Raw genomic sequence first — 24,067 nt, 5'->3', positions numbered from 1 at the left:
CGAACGGTGAGGCAGAAGGTCTCGTTCTCCCATCCAAGGTTCAAATGAAGAAGTACAATGTGGATTTCTCCACAGATGATGCCTGAACACACTTCTTGAGTTCCTATAGGTTTGCACCAGTGGAGGATCAGAATCTGGCCAAAATGCTCCAGTGTTGCCAGCCACGTATGCTCCTGTACCTGCTCATGCTGCCCCACTGACACCCATTGACACAGCCTTCATTGCAGCTCGCTCCTGGCTCTGCAGTCTGGTCTCTGGATTTTGGCCACTGACCAAAGTCGAGTCCAGCCACAGTCCACAGCTGCTGAGGCCATGGTGTCTGTATGGTGTGCACCAGTTATAGGTTGGTGGTGCACCACCATGACCAGATGTATCCATGTACCATGTTGAGAGCTGCAGATCCACTGCCACCACCTCTGCCTCTTCCCTCAGCACTTTTCCTGGTCTTGTGGGTCTTCCCTGCTGTCAAGGGGGGGGGGAGGAGAAGAGGGAGGGGGAGGCGGCAGACCTGCCTCCCTTGTGGGTGTTGCCACCTCCTGCCTCTCCTATGGGGTACAGTCCTCTGGCACCTGTTTTTGGGCCTTCCCGTGACGCTTTGCTGCCACTGACAATTCCGCCGCTGGCTGTTAGAGCACACAACTGCTCCAGACTGAGTGGCCAGTACCTCCACTGTTGGCACAGTTCCACCGTTTTGAGGAACCTTTCCCCGAGGGGAGGAAGGGGTGCTACAACCCTGTATGTAATGCTTGGATGTGTGCCACAGTACCAGACCACCAGTGCATTACCCTTCAAATATTTTACCAACAGCATCTGTGCAGAATAAGATTTTCACTCTGCAGTGGAATGTGCACTGATATGAAACTTCCTGACAGATTAAAACTGTCTGCCGGACCGAGACTCAAACTCGGGAACTTTGTCTTTCGTAGGCAAGTGCTCTACCAACTGAGCTACCCATGCACGACTCACGACCCATCCTCACAGCTTCAATTCTGCCAGTACCTCGTCTCCTACCTTCCAAACTTCACAGAAGCTGATCTGTGAACATTGCAGAACTAGCTCTCCTGGAAGAAAGGAATCTGTGCAGATTGTCCATCAGAGGCCACCTGCAGTGCATCAAATGACTTGTGCACATGACCTGGTTTCCACTTGTATTTACTGGAGCACAGTGCAGCAGGCACTCACTCTCATATTATTTTTGTACATTTTGTCAGCAACTGCTTGTATCAGTACCTAGATTGTTTCTATGTTTGTTGTCCATGTTCTCATCTGTTGTTCCTTTCTATATGGAAGAAGAACAAACACGAATTTCAAACAGTTCTGAATGATACTAGTTAATTAACAATTTTTTATGTTACATTCAGAATCAGAAGTGTTTTAATTGATATGTAACATTATTTCTTGGTGAACAGTGACATAAGATTTGTGGAAATACATTTTTGTAGCACCCTGACTTTGTTATTCTATTTGTTTCAAAACAGGCTAAAGTGCAGCAGTTATATCGCTTGGACCGGTTGCTGCAAGAGGAATCCAGCACATTGCAGAGTCTTCAACAGGATAACACTAGATCGCGTGTTTTGTAACTGTTACAGTCAAAGTTTTCTTGTAGAAGTACTCAAATCACTGCCCTAAACAGGGAGTTATTACTTTGTTATGTATTTTTTTTCGCAGTTAATATTTTTGCATTTTCACTAATATTCCAGTTTGACTATTCATAATTTTTACTTGTGAAATTAAATAAAAGTCATTTATATTTTATTGCCAATAAAGAACTGAAATGTGCAGGAACTACTAGAGAGAGCCCTAGCTGGTCTTCGGCACAAGCTTCAGAACAACAGTCATTTCTCACCAGTTGAAGTGGAGCACTTCCGTAAGCAACAACGAGCACTGGAAAGAGAGCTGAGCCGTGTTCGCCTCTTACTTGCACACAATTCCAAGGTAAATAGATCTGAGAAATGCATTTTAGTGATAGTAAAATCTGTGGAATAGGTTTGATTTTAAAAATGGCTAATCATTGAGGCCCATTTGAAGTGGGTCTCATCTCTGAAGATAATGACATTCCAGCCAAAGACATCTCTGGAGATGCCCCAGACAGCTCTCATTTACCAACCTGACTGTTGCCCACCACACAGCCCGACAAACAGGAGTGATGGTTTGGGGTGCCTTTTCATCCCTTTTGTTATTGTCTGTGGCACCTTTTCAGCATACAGATACATCGACGATGTTCTTTGTCCAGTTTTGATGCCCTTCGTGGCAAGCCATTGTGGGGCTACATTTCAGCAATATAATGTCCACTTCCATGTAGCAAGAGTTTCTGCAGCTTGCCAAACCCATTTTTCTCTCCAATTGTGAATGTTTGGAGCATTATGAGCAGAGCCCTCCAACTCACCATCTCAAAGAACATTTTACAACTGTTGTAGTAATTTTTTTAGCACATTACTTGCAGCATAACACATTATGTGACGTTGGTTGCAATTCAAAAAACATTATATGTTAAATAACGACACACTGGTGATGAAAATGTTTTTTTTTTTATTTTAGCTGTCATATTAATTGTTTGAAAATTGTTAACTTTTGGCAATGGCTAAATTTACAGTATTCTGTACCTCTGTCTGAATACTAATCATTTTCAGAAGGACAATTTTTTTAAACATTTTTAGTGTGTTAAAACTTTCATTTATTTAACTGGCTTAAAACAACTCATATGCTTAGGTCTCTTACGCATTGACCATTCACAATGACAAGCAGAACAATTACTGAATTTTAATCTATTATATTTAACTATTTATAGACACACAAATAAAACATTACCAATTCTTCATTGATTCGGGTGAAGTTGACAGCCTTTTCCCAAGCAGTAAGTTTACAAAAAAAGTATTCATGAATGCAGCAAAAATGTGATCTAATGAATCCAGCAAAATTGTGACAAAATGGATTCAGCAATAATTGTCTTATAACAGTCTGACAGTGTAGTGGGGAAATCATTGTTACAAGTGTCTGTATGTTAAATTTTGAATTTGTGGTGTGGGTTGTGGTTTTGTCTGTTACATCATACAGTTGAGATCATAAGAGTTGTCAGTGTGAAAATGCTGCAGGTGTATAAATGAAAATTGGGTGAATTAAGGAAATGTATCCTGTATATTTTTGGACTATGTCTCACAGAAATTCTAAAAGGAAAACTAAGAATTAACAAGGCTAACTGAGTGTATAAAATTTCCAAAGGAACCATGATAAACAGGATTCACAGTCATCATGTTAAAACACAAGGCAGTCACCCAGTTTTTAGTGCTAAAGAAGAAGTGTGTATGTTTCTCCAGAAGGTCATAAAGCAAATTTGTGATCACATTTTTTTGTCCTTAATCTTGCTTTGTATGTTACTCCAATATTAGTATTAAAATTTAATTGTTATGCAGGTATATTTTTCAGTTGTTGATAAGTATTCAGAATAATTAAAATCACCCTAGAGTCGTAAACAATCCACAATTATCGCATAAAAGATAATTGGTCAGCCTCACCCCCAGGTGGGACTGACCAACACAGTTTTATCTTTTTACAATTTTATGATCTGTTAGAGCAAGAGGTAACAAAGACCAAAAAGTGTATGACTACAGCTCATTGCTGATGTTCTGAAAAAAGTAATAATAATTTTATTGGCTTCTGTAGTATTTAAGGTCCATAATCAGTCAGTTTCACCCCCTTTTGAAGGTTCTTTTAAAGTAAACTTTTTGGTTGGTAAGACTTAATGTTTTGGATAATACTTTTTTAAGAGAAAGGTATGTATTTTATGCTTCCCCTTTGGTTTTTCTGGTAGTTTTTGAGTCATTAATATCAGTTGAAAATCCTTGTAGTACAGTTAATTTTGCACTTTTACTTCTGTTTACCATTTTTAGCAGTCTCTTAATCAGTTTTAACTATGTTAATACCAGTGTTCCAATCATTCACTTAAATGGTTGGATTAGGTTTCTTTGGTATATTTGTCAGTCATATAACTTTTATTTTGATGCATTCTATATTATAACATTGCACACACACTAATGCATAGTGGAACAACTACATAAATAAATAAAGTAAATAAAATAGAAAGAAACTTCCACATGGGAAAAACATATTAAAAACAAAGATTCCAAGACTTACCAAGTGGGAAAGCGCCGTTAGACAGGCACAATAAAATAAAACACAAACACACACACACAAAATTTCGAGCTTTCGCAACCGGTGGCTGCTTCGTCAGGAAAGAGGAAAGGAAAGGAAAGACTTACCTTAGGGGGAAAAAAGGATAGGTATATACTCGCACACACACACACACACACACACACACACACACATATCCATCCATATATACACAGGCACAAGAAGACATATTTTCATATAAATAAAGTATCATTCATAAAACTGATGTAAGCTGCTTCCGACATAACATGAGATATGATTAAAAAATATAATTGCAGAAACTTGAAGAAACAGTAGCAGAGAATGCACGGCTGGAACAGGAGCTTGTAATTTTACGCCAAAAACTGCAACAGCCAATAACAGAACCAGGTGGTGGCACAGCTGCCCTAGAGGCAGAGTTGAGAAGGGTGCAGAGGCTGGTGGGAGACCTCACGAGGCAACGCAAGCAGCTCAGCCTGCAGGTGCAGCAGCTGACCCAGCAGAGGCCTGGACCTGCAGGCGTCACTGGTAGCAGAGGTGGGTCCTCATTTAGTATGTGGCACAACTCCTTTGCACAGGAACTAATTTATTCATTACTGCTCTCCCATTGTTCAGTGATCTTCATTGTTCACGATTATTCTTCATTCTGTGGCTGATGTGACAGTACTCTCATAAATTGCATTTACATTTTCATTTGTACTCTATTATGCACTGACTGTGTAGAATATTGTAATATTGTACCAGTATAATCTTCTTTCCACCATAATCCATTCACAAATTGGGCTTGGGAAAATTGCTCTTGGTACATTGTTATGTAAGTCTGAACAGCTCTAAATTTATATTTGCGGTCATTATGTAGGATACATTGGGAATAAATAATGTGTTTCTTTAGTAGTCTTGAAATGTTTGTTCTCGGAATTTAAGAATAGATGTTTCTGTGAGGTACATCATCATTCTTGTTTTGTTCCCCACTTGATTTTGTCAGTTCTTTGGTGGCACTTCTGTACTAAAGAAAAAATTATTGATACAGCTCTTGTCTGAATCATCTCAGTCACTCATTAAGCCAAGTATATAAGGTTAACTGATGTACAGATTAAACTCAGTGACTGGTTGGAAGAGGACTTTATGTGTAGCTTTCATAATGATGAATTACATTTTCTTAGGGGTTTTCAAAAGAATTTGCTTCTGACGCCTGCCTTCACCACAAGTCCATCAATTGTCATTCAGTACAAAATATTTCCTCTATTATTTGAAAATGTTGACTGATGTCACAGATAGTTTGGTAATGAAACAATGGAAAATCCAGGTAGGAATATAAACAATGTTATGAAAAAGATAGACTGTTACTCACATTATAGATCACACATTGAGTTGTAGACAGGCACAATGAATTGTCCACAGACAATGAAAAGGCGGTTACATACTGAGCTTTCAGCCAAAGCCTTCCTCAGAAAAGAAAATACACATACATTCATAAAAGCAAGCACACCTCACACACTCATGACCACCATCCTGACCACTCTGGCCAGAGCAAATGCGTGTGTTTTCTTTTCTGGAGGAGGCTTTGGCTAAAAGCTCAATGTGTAACAGTATTTAATTGTGCACCTCTGTAACTCAACATGTTGTCTTTACAGTGAGTAGCATTCTACCCTTTTCATAATATTGCTGATGGTTTGGTAATAATAAATTGAAGTTTGTCTCTTGTGTTTGTGCACTTTGTTATGTTTGTGAATATTGAAAGGTGTAAAGGTTACCATTCACCATATGTCAAAATGCAGAGTGGTCGATAGGCATGTTAAACAGGATTGCAAATATTTCTGGGGTCAAGGAGGGTTTGGGACTGGTGTGGAGGTGGCTGTGGGTCAGAGGTTAGCAGAGACTGATGCTAGGACGATTGTGAGATTGAAGAATTTGTTGTGCAGCAACTAACCTTACATAACACACACACACACACACACACGCACACGCACAGCTTAAGTATCCTTGTCAAGTATATTGTTTTGGTGGTGAAACTGTACTGGGATGAGATGTTGTGTCTGGTGGACTGGATGAAAGAGAAACACAGGTGGAGAGAGAAGAAGAAGATGACTGAAGGCTGTTAAGTGGAGACTACAAGGAAATGCGATAGGTATGTGGCACCACTGCTTTTTCCTGGCACAGGTAGGGAGAACTGCATGCGGCATACAATGAATTAGATGAGTGGGTTGGGGGAGCAAGATACAACAGACTGAATGTAAACAGATATGGTCAAGTGGAGGGTTTGGGGACAGGTGTGGAGTTGGCTCTGGGTTAGAGGTTACCAGAGACTGAAGCCAGGAAGATAGTGGGATTGAAGAATTTGTTGTAATGACAATCTTCAGGTACATAGTTTGGAGACTGTAGTCTTGATGGGTGGGCAGATCAGATGACATGAAGCAGACACTGTGGTCAAACATGTCTAGCAGTGTGTTCTGTTGTGACTGGTGTACAGGTGCATATTAAATAAACAGGGTCCCAAGTAGACAAGAACAATGTATTCTTTATTAGGAGTATCATAACACTGAAAACGTATGAGAGATAACACTGGCAAGTAACTGTCTGTTAGTCCATTTGTCCAAGCCAGTGTCAAAGTCAACATGATCTGGTTACCATTGGTTCAGTATGTACTCAATTGGATGGGATACTGGGTGTGACCAGTGTACAGCCCTGAGGGTACGTTGAGTGAATGCTGAGTGGTGACCGTGTGCTCCGATTGACGAGCCGGTGCGCAGTTTCCTTGGGGACAAATGGTGGACCCATCTCAATGATAGCTGAAGATTCTACATCCTCTTTCCCCTTAGGGTAAAGGTGACAAAGTTATTGTAATGGTCTTGCATCATGGTGCTGGAAATCTGGAATGTTGTGCGGTGCTTGCCACAGAACCTACCCCCCTTCCCCAGTGCGGAGAGACAGCATTGGCCATGCAATACTGGGAAACACAGTGCCAACAGCTGTTCACAAGGGAGAGATGTTATCCCTGGGCTGATGCTGGGGTGTCCTCAGGTGTGGGGCATGTGTAGCCAAGCTTAGAAGGAAGAGGATAGAGTACCAGAAGAATACATTGTGTGCAAAGTTGGCTGAGCATGCATAGGAGCATGAAGAGAAGAGGCTTAGAATTGAGACTTGAGAAGGGGATGAGGCACAGAGGTTCCTGTAGAAAGGTGGAGAGGCTGGCAGAGCCCAGGAGAGAAGTCAAGATCTGGAGCCATTCCAGAAACAGAGGACTGTGGCAGTGTCATCTAAAAGTGACTGACACTGGAGGTGCTCCACAGACGTGGCTGGGCACCTCCTGTTCCATGGTGAGGTCATCTGATGGCACTTGAACCTGTGGCTTCTTGTGGTGGCACTGGCTCAAAGGAGTCCTGGAGAGCCAAGCAGGCAGCGATAGAGAGTGGTGTGTCTCCTTGCGCGTTTACCCGTGCCTGCCGTGGAGTTTGCAACAAAACTAGAATGAGGAGTAGGACATTGGAGTGTACAACAAACATACTGTAACAAGTGTCAGATGTTAGAATACCATGAATGTAGAAAGAATACCGAGAAGTACTGTCTCCCTGTGGTGGGGGGCAGTAAAACATCTGTCCAAATTGTCTGAAACCCTCAATGCTAATGACAGAAAATGCAACACTGTAAACCTAGAACCTTGCTGCCCCATTGGTGCATCTTGGGCAGCACCACCCCAGTGAGGAAGGCTGGCAATGACTGCATCATTTAAGACTCAAAGAGGAAGGGCAACATGGGGCATGACTGGAGAAGGGCAGCAGCTGGGTGGATGTCGCAGGAGTGTAGACTTTACCCCTGTCACCATTTCGTTGTGACCAGTATACAGGTACATGTTGAATAAACTGGCTCCTAAGCAGACAACAACAATGTACTCATTGCTAGGAATAGCATAACACTGAAAACACACTAGACCTTTTGAGGGTAGCATAATTAGCTTACTGTCTGATAGTTGCTAAACAATAACATTGCACAGTTCTGTTGTCAGTTACAAGAAAAGATAACATTTAGCTTGTAACTGTCCATTAATCCATGAGTATCTGGACTGACATGGAAGAGCTACCGTTAGCTCAGCATGTGCACCATTGGATGGGCCACTGGGTTTGGCCAGCATACAGCCCAGGGTGTACGCTGAGTGAACTCTTGTGTGGTGAGTGTGTGTCCGAGTGATGAGATTCTGGGTATGGCCACTGTAGAGCCCAGAGTATATGCCACACACATCCTGCCTGCAAATTGTTGAGCAGTGTCTTAATCATGCAGATGGAAGGATTTCTATGAGCAGCAAGTGATGTGGTTACAGTTGCATGGTCTTATGAAGTGTGATATATTGTTATTTTTATTGTATTTTATGGTTTTATTTACAAGATTAGCAAGTATTCTTGATTTTAAAATGTTTATTGAAATGTCCATTGAAACTAAACTCACCTTGTGAATGTTTTGTTGATTGGTAATATGCTGGTAAAGATTTGTGGAATATTTTGTGTTGCGTTCTCTTGAGTCCGTTGAAAGTTGCCATGTTTGTTTGCAGATTTATTCACGAAACTCCATAGTGCCCCTCCAACTCCATGTTGACATAGTGTACCTGAACCTTTTTGTAGTAATTAGAATGACTACAAAGAGTACTATTTATGTTCGAGTCTCACCTAATTATTTGTTAGAGATGGACACTCATTTACTTCTTCCTTGAATTCAACTTTTACTCTTACTATCAAGTTGTAATACATAATATTCACAATTATAAGTTCCCTTCATCTTTATCAGAGCAAGAACAAAATTTGAGCCATTAACATTACATTTAACAACAGAGAGAATAGAAATGAGAGATAATGCAATGATAATGTTCAATTTTTGTATGCAAGGAGCATACTCCTAGACTCCTAGACACAGCACAGTATATGACACAGTTATTTCCATAATAAAATATGATATTACAGTGCTGTGCTAGTGGTGAGACTGGCATCTCATGTGGTGGCTTCAGGAGATAACAGGGATAACAAACTAGAATGTTCTGGTCATTGTCCAGAAAGTTGACATACACATGCAACATGTGCAGGCCGGCACTGGCTTGTCGCCATGTGGGCTGATTCTGGCAGACAACTAGAGTCCGAAAACATGCCAATTGTAGGTATATGATGGGTTACGAAAGTGGTTGGTGAATGGCCATAGACATGGGATGCTCTATGACCGGATGGTCAACTCTTTCTTGGTCACATTTTGACATTGGCATTCATATGAGTGGACATTTGGTGGTCATGCACATTTAAGGAGCTGTACTAAAGTTACAGCACAGCTGGTCTACAGCATTACTGCTTTCACAACTAGCTCCTGTTGCTTTCATAGCTAGCTCCTGTCTCTGATAGAGAAGGTTTTTGTTTGTGACAGCACTACAGTAGTATGTGCTGGGAGAGGAGTGGGGATGCATAATGCAGGTCTTGTATGTGGATCTCCCACATGCTTCTGGCAAAGTGTTTGGGGAATAGGTCAGGTAAGATTGGATGGATGTGTAATATACCACTCTGAGAGAGGTGGGAATGATTATGAGTAGGATATTTTGTCTGGGCATGAGGATGGGTAGTGGAAGACCTGGCTAAGGATGTTGTTGAATAATTACTGTCCAGAGTGGTATTAGGTAATTAACAGGGTTCTCCTATACAGCTGATTCATTGGGCTAATTGGGGGATTACAGGCATGTGTGGAAATATGATAGGAGATCTCTGTTTGTGGACTAGGTTTGGAGGTTGCTACCTACCTGCAAAGGCACCAGTAAAACATTCAGCATACTTGCCAAGGAACTGCTCGTCATTGCAGATATATTGTTTGTGGGTGGCCAGTTGTTTACTTGAGATAGCAGCTGTCAAAATGGATGCTCTGTTTCTGGTTGGTGGGCTTTATAAGGGCAGAGAATTTTGCTGAGCCGTTGGGGGGGGGGGGGGGGTGGTAAGGGTCAGTGTTCAGGATGGTAGCAGGCTGAGCTGAGGACAATTTTAAGGTGGTGCAAGAGAAAATGTCAGTGCTGGGTTGGAATGAGGGTAGAGTGTTTTGACTCAGGGTCCTGATCAGTTTAATTTAGTTTTAGGTATATTCAATGGATAATATTAAATGTGACTTCACACTATGATGTAAAACGCATCAGTTTTATAATTATGGCATTTTTTCCAGTGAAAAGTATTTCAATGTACTGGCCATTTACATGATTGTCTTAAGCCAAGTTTAAAAAAAAATGCTGTGACTTATACTTAACTATGGTCAATTTCACTTTCCAAGGCACACGCATGCATGCATGTGCATACGCACACACACACACACACACACACACACACACACACACACACACACACACACACACTATTAGTCCTAACCTATAGCTCATTAGCTCATGAGGAGAGTTTGCCTTGATTTGAAGTAAAATGTTCCTATAATGTTTCAATAAAGCTGAAATGGATGATTCTCTTTGGTTCTTTACAGGAAGCAGCTCCACCCCCAGTAGAAAACGGCACCATAGCACATGGTTAGTGACAGACCTCGACACACTGGAGACGCAAGACCTCGGTGTGGAAGCCGCTGTGAGCCCAGCAAGTAGCCAAGCAACAACAGCCACCTCACCAGCCTCAACACTACGCTCACCATTGTACACGTCCAGAGGTAATCAGGCATTCGAAAGATACTTTTTACTTAGGGAAGGACACTTGTTTACTTCTTTCTTACTTCTCACAGATAAGAAGTAGAAAATGGGAATATAAGGTCATATGGGACCTTTAAAGTGATGTGATTATCTACGAACTGAACTTTCAAGAGCCATAAAGTGCAGTGAACACACTACAGATGTAGAAGATAGAGATTCAATGTATCTATTTTTCATATTTATGATTGCCAACCATCATCACACATTTGTGATTTAAGTGATTAGGAAAAAGGCATTCCACTCTTGCCTTTTGTTACCAGTTATCTGCATGCTTTCTGATTGTTTTCCTAACTTTGGTGGGCTCTCTTGTAGTTCCCTACCAGCAGCTCCTGTCAACTGCGGGGCAACTAGCCATTTATTCTGCTTGCATCTGTGGAAGCTGCCCCCATTCACGTATTTCTCTACTTCTGTAAACCTACCCTTCATGTCTTTGTGCTCTTGCTGCCTAAGACAACTATTTGATCCAGGGGAAAGTCTTGAATATTCTCTTCAGTTTCTATGCTTAGTAATTTTTTTGCAGTTGAGATTCTTTCACTTTTCTATTTTCACTCATACAACAAAGAGCATTAGCAATAACACTTACAAAAAGGTTATTGGAAACACACTGTCATCATATTTGGAAAGGCTTTTTATCTTAAATGATATTTCCTGCAATCAGATGAATGATTCTATGAGTGCATTTTTGTCGAATTTGCAAGAGAGGAGAGTAAAATTTTGTTTTGTTGTGTAATTATCTGAATAATTTCAGTAATTTCTGCAAACCTCCCTGTGTCTGCTGCAACCCTTTGCAGAATGTTTATTAGTAGCAAATGTGATTCAGGATGAATTAACATCAATTTTGAGGTTTCTGAAATTTCACCCTTCCTCTGTCCCTTGGAAGCATTATAGGGCCACTTCCTGCATTAATTAACTCATGATCTAGTGGCAACATTGTGCAAAATTACTATGCAAAGCCTCTGTTTATGTCAAGGAATTTGTCACATCACATCTTCACTGAACCTGCACAAACTGAGTTACTTTTCTATGAGTATAAACTTTATGAACTCCTTATATTACTAAGTAATGAAATTATCTGAGTCCACACACACAGTGTGTGTGTGTGTGTGTGTGTGTGTGTGTGTGTGCGCGCGCGCGTGCGTGCGTGTGCGCATGCGTGCGTGCATGTGTGTGCATGCGGGCATGTGCGGGCGAGAGCATGGGTGTAAATTTGCATTCATAAAGAAATTATTCAAGACAAAATAAAATTATAGTCTTAATTCAGGAATATAAATTTGCTGATAAGTCTACCAAATAAAATTCTAGATGGACAAAAGCATGTAAAAAGAAGAACAGTGAACAGGAAAAGAGTTTCTGGGAGGAAGGAAGCCAAACAGTGCTAAATAAATTCAAACATGCTTGTTAGTTGGGCACAATGAATAAATAAAAAATATATTTATTTAATGCCATTAAATTTAGCTACAATTATTTCTTTTTCAGTATTTGTTTATGAAAATAAAGTCATTGAAACATTGTCATGCATTTTGTTTCTTTTTGTTTTAACAGAAGCTGGTAGTGCAATGGAAGTGGAAAATGAGGTTCCCCCACCACTCCCTGCCCCTCCAGAGATTCCACCTGAGTACCCACCTCCACCTCCGCCACCACCTCCACCATCAGAAGAGGCTTTACTTGGTCCAGGAGAACAGTATTGTCCACATGTTGATATAAATGAGGCTGATGATCGTATGAAAAGATTTTATGGTATGTATGCCAAAATACAAAAACTCCTTTTCCACATCTTCATAGTTTTAATTAAGATCTCACACTAGATGACCAATTAAGGTAAAGGGAAAGTTTCAGAGTTAAAAAGTTAACTCCTTGCACTCCATATGGCAGACACAGGGCAGCTCTGTGCAATCTTATTTAAATCGCTGCTGTTTGGATGGCAAGTGTGCTACAGAGAATTGCGCAGTCTCTTTGTGGAAACAATGAGGCCGCTGACCAAACAGGTAGGCCATACATGAAAACAAAAAGTGCACTTTTATTCAAATATATTTCCAAAACATTACAGAACAAAACTTTTCAATCTATGAGATTTTTTGAAATGCTCATCAGGATGGAGAGCTGGGTTTTGTGTACATGTTTCACAGTGATACACAGTTTCACGCCTGCCACCTTTCTTCTTTCTGTCTGAAACCATTGCATATTGCTTATGCTTGTTCCCAGGAAGCGTTGATAATTTGCAACTGCCCATTCCAGCGTTCCTCATCATCAGAAGTTGAATGACATCCTTGTATCTTCCATGGATTTTTTTCTTCACCAACTAATTTTCTTATAACACTTATACAGAATAGTATGTGAGACAGTTGTTTCAAGTTGTTTTTCTTGCAGAAGTTGTTTTGTGTAGCATATAGCTGTTTACAAGTCATACCTCCGTGACCAAAAGTGCATTTTTCGCCATAACTTCAGACTTATCATTAGAAAATCATAACTGGAAATAAGATGGTCAGATCGATCAACTCCGCCCATCTTCAAAGTATAATCAACAGTCACATTTGGTTTCAGTTTTTCTTCCCATTTCTTTCTGTTTCTCCTTTCTATAAGTGATGCTGAGCTATTTTGTCATGCCAGAATCATCATTTTGTTATTGCGGAGGCATTTTATTTCATGGCTTTTTCAGATGCAGAACTCAGTTCTTGATTGCAGTTGGAAGGTTTTTGCGATTGGCTTGGATTCTTCCTGTGAGAAGTATGTTCTGTTTCAACAGTTCATCAGCTAATGCAACACCTGTATAAAGATAGTCAATGTACAAATGATACCCTGATTGCCCTGCAGCATTCCTGATATTAGCCAGCAACTGAAGAAGTATTCTCTCAGGAAAAATACAAGTCTGGATGGCTCAAGGACTCTGTTGTTACAGTGCCAAAATAGGGTATCGAACTGCAAATATAACCATTTAATGAATCCAAAACCACATAAACTCCTGAGTCCACATTTTGTTGATTTTTGAGGATTGTACATTTTGAATGATTCTGCACATTCATCAGCAGCTGAATACCTACATGGTCAATAAATTTTGAGAAACTTGTGAGACAAGTAATCCAAAAAATTAATCACTTTACTCAGATTTGACTGATCCTGACTGTTGATGCGAGTGGCACTCTCTGGATTAGAAACATGAAGTGCCCAGAAAATTTGCATGAATCGTCTGTGAGTAAAACAGTCTGAAAATAAGTCAGGTGATTGTGACCATTCTCTTGAAAAAAATGTCTTGCAAGTTCTTACACTTCCTTAATGCCATATTCAGTAGCAAACTATAGAAGCATTTCATTTCTTCCTTGGTAACATTTTTCCAGTCCCACCATGCAGAATGTTGTGGAACTGGTGTCTCTTTACATATTTTTGCTTGAGCATACCTGTTCATTTCGGCTGCTGTTTGTTGAAATAGGTCATCTGTGAAAATGAACTGAAAGAAAACAGCTGGCAATGATGGAACATTACAAGTTTAACTGATAAAACCACACTTTGAATCATCTAAAGGAAAACCTGTAAAGTCAGAGTTATTTTCACTCCACATTCGCCTTGAATCTTCTGCTGAATCACTAGAAACATGCATATTTTCCTGGTTTTCATTGCCATCTGCACTAATTTAGAACTGAACCAATCTCATCATCAAAATCACTCTCACTATGCTGTCACCTAAAGATTCCTTGAAAAGCTGTAAATTCTCATTCTCAGAAAGAATTGAGTGTGAGGAATTTCCCATTGCACTCGTGCAAACTTGAACATAATAATTCCAAAATTCCTTTTACACAACTGCAACAGCTTGACACCAAGTTAACACAGTTTCCCCTATATGGCAGCACTAAGTACCATTGATGCCTAATACTATCAGATTCGAGAACTGAACATGTGAGAGCTGCAAAAAATCATGTCGAATGAGGTTTGACATCAGAGTGGGAAACAAAATTTACAATTTTGAGTCCCTTTCAATGTTGGAGTGGAAAGCGTTAAATTTAGTCAACAACACTTTCTGAAATAAAAGTGCCAAACACTGGTATCACAAATACACCAAACTAAGTATCAAACATTGAATTTATAAGAAATGAAACTTCGTATTTATTAGATAAATGAGAGAAAAGTAATAAAACATTGAAACAAGTAAATACTCAAGGATTACAGGAGACCACTCAGCAAAAATTAGCATTGAGCTGTCAATAGGCACACACAGAAGAAAGAAAACTCGCTAGCTTTTAGAGATATCCTTTGATGAGCTAGAGTAAAAACCACACACACACACACTCACACACACACACACACACACACACACACACACACACACACACACACACACCTATGCCCCTGCCTAGTGGTGCAAGACAAGAGGGAAAAACTAGAAGTAAGTCTGGCATCAAAAATGAGGATGTAAAAAAAAAATTGAGCAGATACAGATTATGAGGCACCATGCAAGAAAAACGCGATGGTAGGACGAAGATATTTGGAGGATAGACAGATGATTTGGAGATACAGTGGCTTGGTTAAAAAGTTCACCTACTGAGAATCAGCATTCTTTTATGAATTGTTGTTAATGGATACATAAAAACAAACACAATTATTTTGCTCCCAGCAAATCACATTGTTTTTAATAAACATATGAAAATTTTTTAAGCTAAAATAATATTCAAATCAGCTGCATCTAATATTATCTGAACAGTAGAATCCTTACAGTGACCATGTTCATTTTTTACTAAGGTCCCTGACAATTTCCTTATGATGGAAGGAACAAGTCTGTTAAAAACTAAGATGAGGAAGGTAATTTCATTGTTCTCATTGCAAATAATACTATGTTCATAAATCAAAATGTGAATAAACCTAGTATAACTTACTTACCGTCAGTAGCATATTGGAACTCGATTTTTGCAACTAGTAGGATTTTTGAACAATGACATTCAGCAATTCAAAATTACTGGCTTAAAATGAGGAATTATGATATCAGTTAAGTAATTTTATATCTCACATAGAAAGTTCCATGGTATTACCACCAAAAAGTTACACTTGTTCCTGAAACACTTTTCATAATACAACAATGAATTTGTCCAATTATTTACTTTGAATATCTGTTGTCGTAAATGCAATAAAGGTGAACATAATATTCCAGATATGGGAATACAGTGCCAGGAGGAATTCATTTAACCACTTTAATACATCTCCTTGTATTTAATAATATTACTGTACTCCTGTACTCCAATGCCATTTAATGACCTGTCATATAAATGTCCTTCACAGAAGTGTACAAGAACTTGATGTATCTGTTTTTTGTTTTATCTTTGTAGGTATCATACCAAAAGAAAAACAACAAGAAATAAAGACTGTAAGAATTGTTAAACGTGAATCAGAACGACGACAGAGGGACCGTGATAGAAGTGGTAATATTGGTATTCCTCTGACAAATGGTGGAATTGCTACTGGTAAACGTGCTCCTGTAGCTGATGGCTCTGAAACAGCCAACAGCATATCTGAGGCACAAGGATTTCAGGTAGTGTAATATGCTGTTTCCAAAATACCTCAGCCACAGTTTAAGCTGCTAACCAATAGGCCTTTATCAACATTCTCTGTTTCAGTAGCTAAGTTCCACTTCTCCAGTGTCACATTTTTCATGAAACTCAGTAGCTTTGTCATAGCAACACATTTAAATTAGAGTCAAATATCTCAATTGGCATAATGTCTAGCTTTAGTTCAAACCAAGAACAAACCAAACAACATTTGAAAAAAGGAGACTGAAGGACAAAATGAAAGATAGTGTGAAATGTTGCAAGCGAAGGAAGAAACTCAAAAGAGACAACACTGACAAAGGGTTACAAAGAAGCTATTAATTTTCTTAAAATCATAGTGCAATTAATCTTGTAAGAGTATCTTACACTTAGATAAATAATCATTGTTGAGTCGAAGATCTATTAAAAGTACTTCTTACTGTTACTCTCTCTCTCCCTCCCACCCCTCTCTCTCTCTCTCTCTCTCTCTCTCTCTCTCTCTCTCTCTCTCTCTCTCTCTCTCTGTGTGTGTGTGTGTGTGTGTGTGTGTGTGTGTGTGTGTGTGTGTGTGTGTGTGTGTGTGTCTGGGGGGTAACACATGCACACAATTATGGAATCGAGATGAAATTAGCAGTGAGTTTAGGCATTTCAGGTTACAATATGTTTAATGACAACCGATATGAACATCAAATGAAATTTATGAAGGAATGTGATCAGTAATTTTGGAGGATTGCACCTCTATCATCGTGTGGATTTATTTAAAAATTAACATAACATGAGTGGTGTGTATGTGTGAATTTCCGGACTTGCTTGTGTGCCTTCACATTCCTCATAATGATTATCGTGCTCATCATTCCAGCTGTCCTATATGCAGCTCTATATCAGAACCCTCATAAGCAGGATCCACTCTTTGTACACGTGAAAAAAAATGTAGCGGTACTTAAGACTAACGCATAACTCAACTTTCAAAATTTTATTGACCCATAAAATTCTTTTCATATGAGTGACATGCCCTGCTGTGCCAGGGAAAAGAAGGGATACAGTGGAAAAATGCTTCTATTGGAGCACAAAAAAAAAGACTATACTCCTGTTTAAAATACTCTGACTGAAAAGTGGGGTACCAGCTGCCTCATTCTGTCTTCCTCAGCACCTTCAAAAATTTTCCCATAAAATATCGCTTGTGATCATAGTAGCAGTGAACACATTTGACAGAGACAGAACAGTGCTAGGCAGAGAGTGGAGGAGACAATTCTAGTGGGAAAGGAATAAAGAGAAGAAGGAAGTGGAAGTGAGTATAAGCCAGTGGTAATGAGAGACAAAGTCAATGAAAATGAATGCCAGTGAGAAGAGACTGCAGCAGTGGAAAGGAATGAATGAGATAGCAGCAATAAGAGAGAGCCAGATGGAGGCAGCGAGAATGAGAACAGACAGCATTAGAAGGATACGAGACAATTGAGAGAGACAAGGAGCAGGGTTGCATGAGTGAGTGTGAGTGGGAAACTGAGAGTGGATGGTATTGAGTAACTTCCAACATTGGACTTGTGTGCGTGAATAGGTTATAGTTACTGGGATTGAGACATGAGTTTTATGTTAAGAAGACTTTGAATATACTAGCATGCCAAGATTTTTAGAAAATTTTTAAAGGTGCTGAGGAAGATAGAATGAGGCAGTTGGTATCCCACTTTTCAGTCTTTTAAACAAGCACTTCAGTATTATACTATTCCATAACCCCAAATCATTCTGTTGTACTGTTGAATGGAATGTACATCCTTTATTTTTTTTCCATATTCCAATCACTCCTATCTGTAGAATATACAGTATATGAATCATCCAATGTAATGCAAAACAACTGTGCACTCACAAACACACACACACACACACACACACACACACACACACACACACACACAACTATCCTCTCTGACACACTATATGTGATTGTATGTTTACTGGTAAAGAACACTTGAGAAGATGAACTATAAAGTTAAACTACTTGTTTTATACCTTACTACTGCTCAGAACCCTTCCACTTGGTGTTTGTCTTTTTTGCTATATACCATTGTTTGGAGTCTTTTTGGCATTTTATTATGTAATCAGCTTCTCAAGTAACTTTATAAAACTGAAATTTTCATCTTATTTGTCAGGAAGAATATATTTTGAGTCAATATTTTCTGTTGGTCAAGAGGAAAAATGCAGTACCCTGAATAATTTCTCCCATGATGTGCAGGTCACCAAAGTGATGCCAAATAAAAAGACTGGCACTAAGTGGCCAACCAACTGCAGATGAGACCTGCTGCCCAATAATGCCATATGATCATTTCATTTTTATTTCTCAGATAGTTTTGAAACTATGAAATACTGTTTAGAGATACGTTATTATTGTTGAGATGGAAATGACTTTGGCTTTCAAGACTTCATATTAATATTTGCATTATTTTGTTCATTATCTATTGCAGAAACAACAGCTGGGTCCAGTGGAGGAAGAAATAGGCGAAACATCTCGTCCATTCAGCGAGACATTGCTGTCGGCCTCAGTAGATGATGATGAGGAAGACGATGACCCAGCAATAGATCTCCAGTTTCAAAGATCTTTGTCTCTGCCACGAGGTTTTGGCAAGAGAGAAAGACTGACAGGTGCACCCCCTCCACCACCTATACGATCTGCTTCTCCTAGAGGAGATGGAATGGGTACTGGTGCTAATGGTAGACAACAGCGTGTCAGGGTATGTCTACTCATTATATTTTGTTGCATCTTAGCATGAACATTGCTGCATGTTCTTATGCATTACTAAATCTTTGTCTTGCAACTACTGTCTGGTGAATTTCCTATCCTACATAGTTTACATTATACTACCCTAATTAGCTGTAAGTATTGTAAAAACTGCTGTTCAATTTTCAACAATTTAATTTCTCAGCTATTAAAATCAGGTTATACATTTTTGCTTGAGCAGCAGCAATATTTTCTGCTATGTAACTTTTACCTGGATATTTTTTCTGTTATGATATTGTAAAATCCTGTGTGTAATTATTTTGAATGAGAGAACTTAAGTCGTTGGCAAGCTTTTTGCTACGATTTCCTTCTATGGCTTCCTCCTCTAAACCTGTCATTTTAGTTCCTCTTTCTATTACACAATCTTCCATCAATTCACTAATTTCTTAATTGTCAAAAAGTTAAGAATCAAGTGTAAACTGGCTTTTTGATAGAGACTGAATGCTACCCGACAAGAGTATTGTTTGCGACAGTCCACCTTGAAACTTCTTACGGTACTGTGCTCTTGTATTCTGAAAGTGTGTAAAATAAATACTACAGCCTATTTCTACACTACTGACAGGAAATGTTTCCCCTAGTACTGTGAATTTGTATATTATGATGATACACGAACTGAAATCTGATGTCCTTGTCTTTCCTTGTAATCTGCTTATGAGTGTAGTGATGACATTTATACACGTGTTCCAACACAATTTCTTAGGTCACCACAATACAGCCACATCAGTTTTCTATATCAGTTATGGAATATAATGGCAGAGTGCTGGATTTCTAATTTTGACTGGGGAGGTTAAATGGTCAGTCTCCATAATCAAAATTAGCTATCTTTAATTTTAGTATACTAACGTGTATATTACTAGAATTAAACCCTTTGGATGTAATTGTTAATGCTTGTATGTCTTGTTAAATTTATAATTCTAGGGATTGAGCAGATACTTAGAACTGGTAGAAATTAAAAAGTAAAAGGCCCCGTTTTATGTAGCATTTCACACAAATGAACACTCATTAATGGAGACCTTTTTGATTTAGATTTATCTTGTCTCACAAAATCATTACAGGCAATCTAAACAAAATTTTCATTCATTTTGTCTAAATTTCATTTTGTCTCATTCTTATCTTATTTTTCTCTCTCATTCCTCCACCCTTTGCATAATAACTTATTAACCTGTACATTTCTTGTTAGACTTTTTACTGCTCTATTTTACTCTATCCTTAAGAGTTCATATCTTGTGTATCATGTCTCCTCAGTTTCAGTTAATTTTTTTTATTATGTCTATTTAAATGTTGTCAGTATTTATAATGAGAAGCATTTCAGTAAATTAGCTTATCATTTACAGTCTTTGAATTCAGATTCCACACATAAAAAGACCACCATTTGATAGTTATCAGTCATGATGAAATTGAGGTGAATCTAAAGAACTACTAGTAAACATTTGATAAAAGAACATTAGATCTCAGTGTTTTAGGGTCTCAGCAGCTTGTGGACAGCATAGAATGAAGAAAGTGGATGATAGGATGGCATAGAATAGAAGAAAAGTGGGAGAATGGCATAAGGATTTATGACATCTACATCTATCCTCAGCAGACCACTCTGAAATATATGATTTCCGTTGAATCACATATTAATCTTTCTTCCTGTTCCACTTGTATCAAGTGAGGCAGCGCAGTGGTTAGCACACTGGACTCGCATCATGGAGGTCATCAGTTAAAACCGTGTCCACCCATCCTGATTTAGGTTTTCCCTGATTTCCGTAAATTGCTCCAGGAAAATACCAAGGTGGTTCATTTGAAAGGGCATGACTGCTTTACTTCCTCATCCTGTCCTAATCTGAGCTTGTGCTACTTCTCTAATGACCTGATTACTGACAGGGTGTTAAACATTAATCTTCCTTCCTTTTTGTTCCATTTTTATTTGAAGTGTTGGAAGAATGATTGCTGACCTGCCTTTGCATACGCTGTAATTGTCTAATCTTGTCTTCTAGATCCTAGGGGAGTATACATGGGGAGTTTAGCACTTCCACAGATTTTTCACTTAATACTGGTTCTTGAAATTTTGTAAATACGCTTTCACCAGATGTGAGGGCTGTTCAGTGAGTAATGCAGCACATATTTTTTCTCAGCAATTTCCAGTTGAAAAATGCAGACTTTCTTGTGGGATATCATGGAGTATTCCCATTTCAGCCCCTGTCGTTTCATGAAGTTCCAGTTGATGGCAGCCCATGGCCTTCATAATGGCATATGTACTCGAGGTATGTTCCAAGCATGAAGTATGTGATTTCCATTGAATCACATATTACGGTTTCTTCCTGTTCCACTTGTACCAAGTGAGACAATGTGGTGGTTAGCACACTGGACTCATCTTCCCTGAGAGGAGCTCACATTCCCTGAGAGGAGCTCACAAAACTTCATTGGACTTTTCTTCCTTATCTACTTCTGAGTTTCTTTTGGCAGAAAACCAGAGCATCACAGACATTCACAGGGTGTCGCAGAACGTTAATGGAGACTGGCAGTGAACACAAGCACAGTGAGTCATTGGGCAAGGAGTCTGTCATCACTGGAGTGACTTTGTGCAAACCTATCCAGTCTCCTGCATGCTGGCCAGCTGCACACATCTCTGACTACTGCATTGTTGGACTGTGCAGGCATGCTCATTCGGTGTGATCAATGGATCACAGTCAAACACCTCACAGCTCAATTAGATGTCTCTGTCGGTAGTGCTAACACACTCTTCCATTTGTTGGGGTATATGAAGGTATGTGGCCACTGGGTTCCTCACTGCCTAACAGAAGACCATAAAGACCACAGAACATCTGTGTGGAATTGCTTGCATGTTACAAAGCTGAATGTGACAAATTTTTGTCAAAAATTATCACAGATGATGAAACATTGGTTCATCACTTTCAAACAGAAATATAATGGCAATTCGTGGAGTGGTGCCACACTATCTATTCTCTGAAGAAAAACTTCAAAGCCACGCCTTTAGCCAGAAAAGACAATGGTGACAGTCTTCTGGGGCTCTGAAAGTGTTATTCTGTTTCATATCCTCCCTCATAGTGCAACCGTCAACTATGAAGTGTATTTTGCTTCCCTCAGGAAACTAAAGAAAGAACTTCAGCATGTTCATCACCACAAAAATGCAAACAAACTTCTCCTTCTCCATGACAACACAAGGCCTCACACAAGTTTATTATTACTATAGTTTTAATTTGGGATTCAGTTCAGTGGTCAAATGATGGTATCTTTGTATGTTTCTCCTGTGTGAACAGTTTTTTAAATGCAATATTCAAAACTTCAGCTTTTGTTTTGCTACCTTCAACTGTCACACCAGACTGGTCAGTGAGTGACTGGATGGAAGCCTTAGACCCACTTAGCGATTTTACAAGGGACCAGAACTGTCTCTGTCTTCTCTGCCAGATCTTCTGCTAAGATATAATGGTGGTAATTGATCTTTTCAAATATGCACAAATCTCTACTAATCTTTGCTTGTCATCATTTGTGCATTCTTTTTTTAAACAAGAGTGTAACAACCTCTGCTTCCTCATGAGTTTACAAATTTCATTGTTAAATCATGGTGGACCTTTTCTATTCTTAATCCACTTAAAAGGCACATAATTCTCCTGACCACAATTTACAGTTTCTGCTTATATTTTGCCTATAATCCGTCTATGTCCATCTTACTGGAACTAAATGATGACAATTCACTGTCTAAATGAGATGTTAACAACTGCTTATGAGTACTTTATAGAAGAAACATTCTCCCAACCTACTTGACTGATTTATGATCTCATAAAAACAATGGAAAATCCAGGATGAAATGTAACAATATTATGAAAAGGAAAGTTGCTACTCACCATATAGCAGAGATGCTGAGTTGCAGATAGGCACAACAAAAAGACTCTCACAATTAAGGCTCTCAGTCATTAATGTCTTAGTCAACAATAGACCACACACACACACACACACACACACACACACACACACACACACACTTACACACTCACTCACGCAAACACCACTCACACACATGACTGCAGTCTCAGGCAGCTGAAACCACATTGTGAGCAGCAGCACCAGTGCATGATGGGAGTGGTGACTGGGTGGTGGTAAGGAGGAGGCTAGAGTGGGGAGGGGAAAGGATAGTATGGTGGGTGTGGCAGACATTGAAGTGCTGCGGGTTTGACGGAGGGCAGGGAAGGGTCAGGGAAGGGGTGGGGTGGGGGGGGGGGGGGAGGTGAAGGGATGAAGTAGTGAAATGACTGCTGTATAGTGCTGGATTGGGAACAGGGAAGGGGCTGGATGGGTGAGGACAGTGACTAACGAAGGGTGAGGCCAGGAGCGTTACGGGAACATAGGATGCATTGCAGGGAAAGTTCCCACCTGTGCAATTCAGGATAGCTCGTGTTAGTGGGAAGGATCAATATGGCACAGGCTGTGAAGCAGTCATTGAAATGAAGGATATCATGTTTGGCAGCATGTTCAGCAACAGGGTGGTCTACTTGTTTCTTGGCCACAGTTTGTCGGTGGCCATTTATGTGGACAGACAGCTTGTTGGTTATCATGCCTACATAGAATACAGCACAGTGGTTGCTGCTTAGCTTGTAGATCGCATGACTGGTTTCACAGGTATCCCTGCTTTTGATGGGATAGGCAATATTAGTGACCAGACTAGGGGGGGGGGGGGGGAGGATTTATGGGACAGATCTTGCATCTAGGTCTATTACAGGTGTGTGAGCCATGAGGTAAGGGATTGGGAGCAGGGGTTGTGTAAGGATGGACGATGGATGGCGGAATACCACTGTGGGAGGGGTGGGAAGGCTAGTGGGCAGGACATTTCTCATTTCAGGGCACAAGGAGAGGTAATTGAAACCCTTGCAGAAAATGTGATTCAGCTGCTTCAGTCCTGGGTGTTATTGAATTACAAGGGAGAATACTCCTCTGTGGCTGGACGGT

The 24,067-nt window shown here is 39.6% G+C and overlaps 1 protein-coding gene across 1 annotated transcript in view; it reads left to right on the top strand.

The window, feature by feature from the left end:
• Window positions 1-24,067, top strand: part of LOC126281829 (uncharacterized) — a gene marked incomplete at its 5' end in the record, with an annotated part of 691,657 nt that overhangs the window by 620,463 nt on the left and 47,127 nt on the right. The window contains 7 exons of the mRNA XM_049981062.1: window positions 1,479-1,558; window positions 1,782-1,935; window positions 4,446-4,683; window positions 10,627-10,803; window positions 12,386-12,580; window positions 16,153-16,355; window positions 18,807-19,073. Coding sequence (XP_049837019.1) covers window positions 1,479-1,558; window positions 1,782-1,935; window positions 4,446-4,683; window positions 10,627-10,803; window positions 12,386-12,580; window positions 16,153-16,355; window positions 18,807-19,073 — 1,314 coding nt within the window. The remainder of the gene's footprint in view (window positions 1-1,478; window positions 1,559-1,781; window positions 1,936-4,445; window positions 4,684-10,626; window positions 10,804-12,385; window positions 12,581-16,152; window positions 16,356-18,806; window positions 19,074-24,067) is intronic.

The sequence above is a fragment of the Schistocerca gregaria genome, chromosome 7 (genome assembly GCF_023897955.1).
Source record: "Schistocerca gregaria isolate iqSchGreg1 chromosome 7, iqSchGreg1.2, whole genome shotgun sequence".
NCBI lineage: Eukaryota > Metazoa > Arthropoda > Insecta > Orthoptera > Acrididae > Schistocerca > Schistocerca gregaria.
The sequence above is the reverse complement of the archived record's forward strand: the minus strand, read 5'-3'. Positions and strand labels throughout refer to the sequence as shown.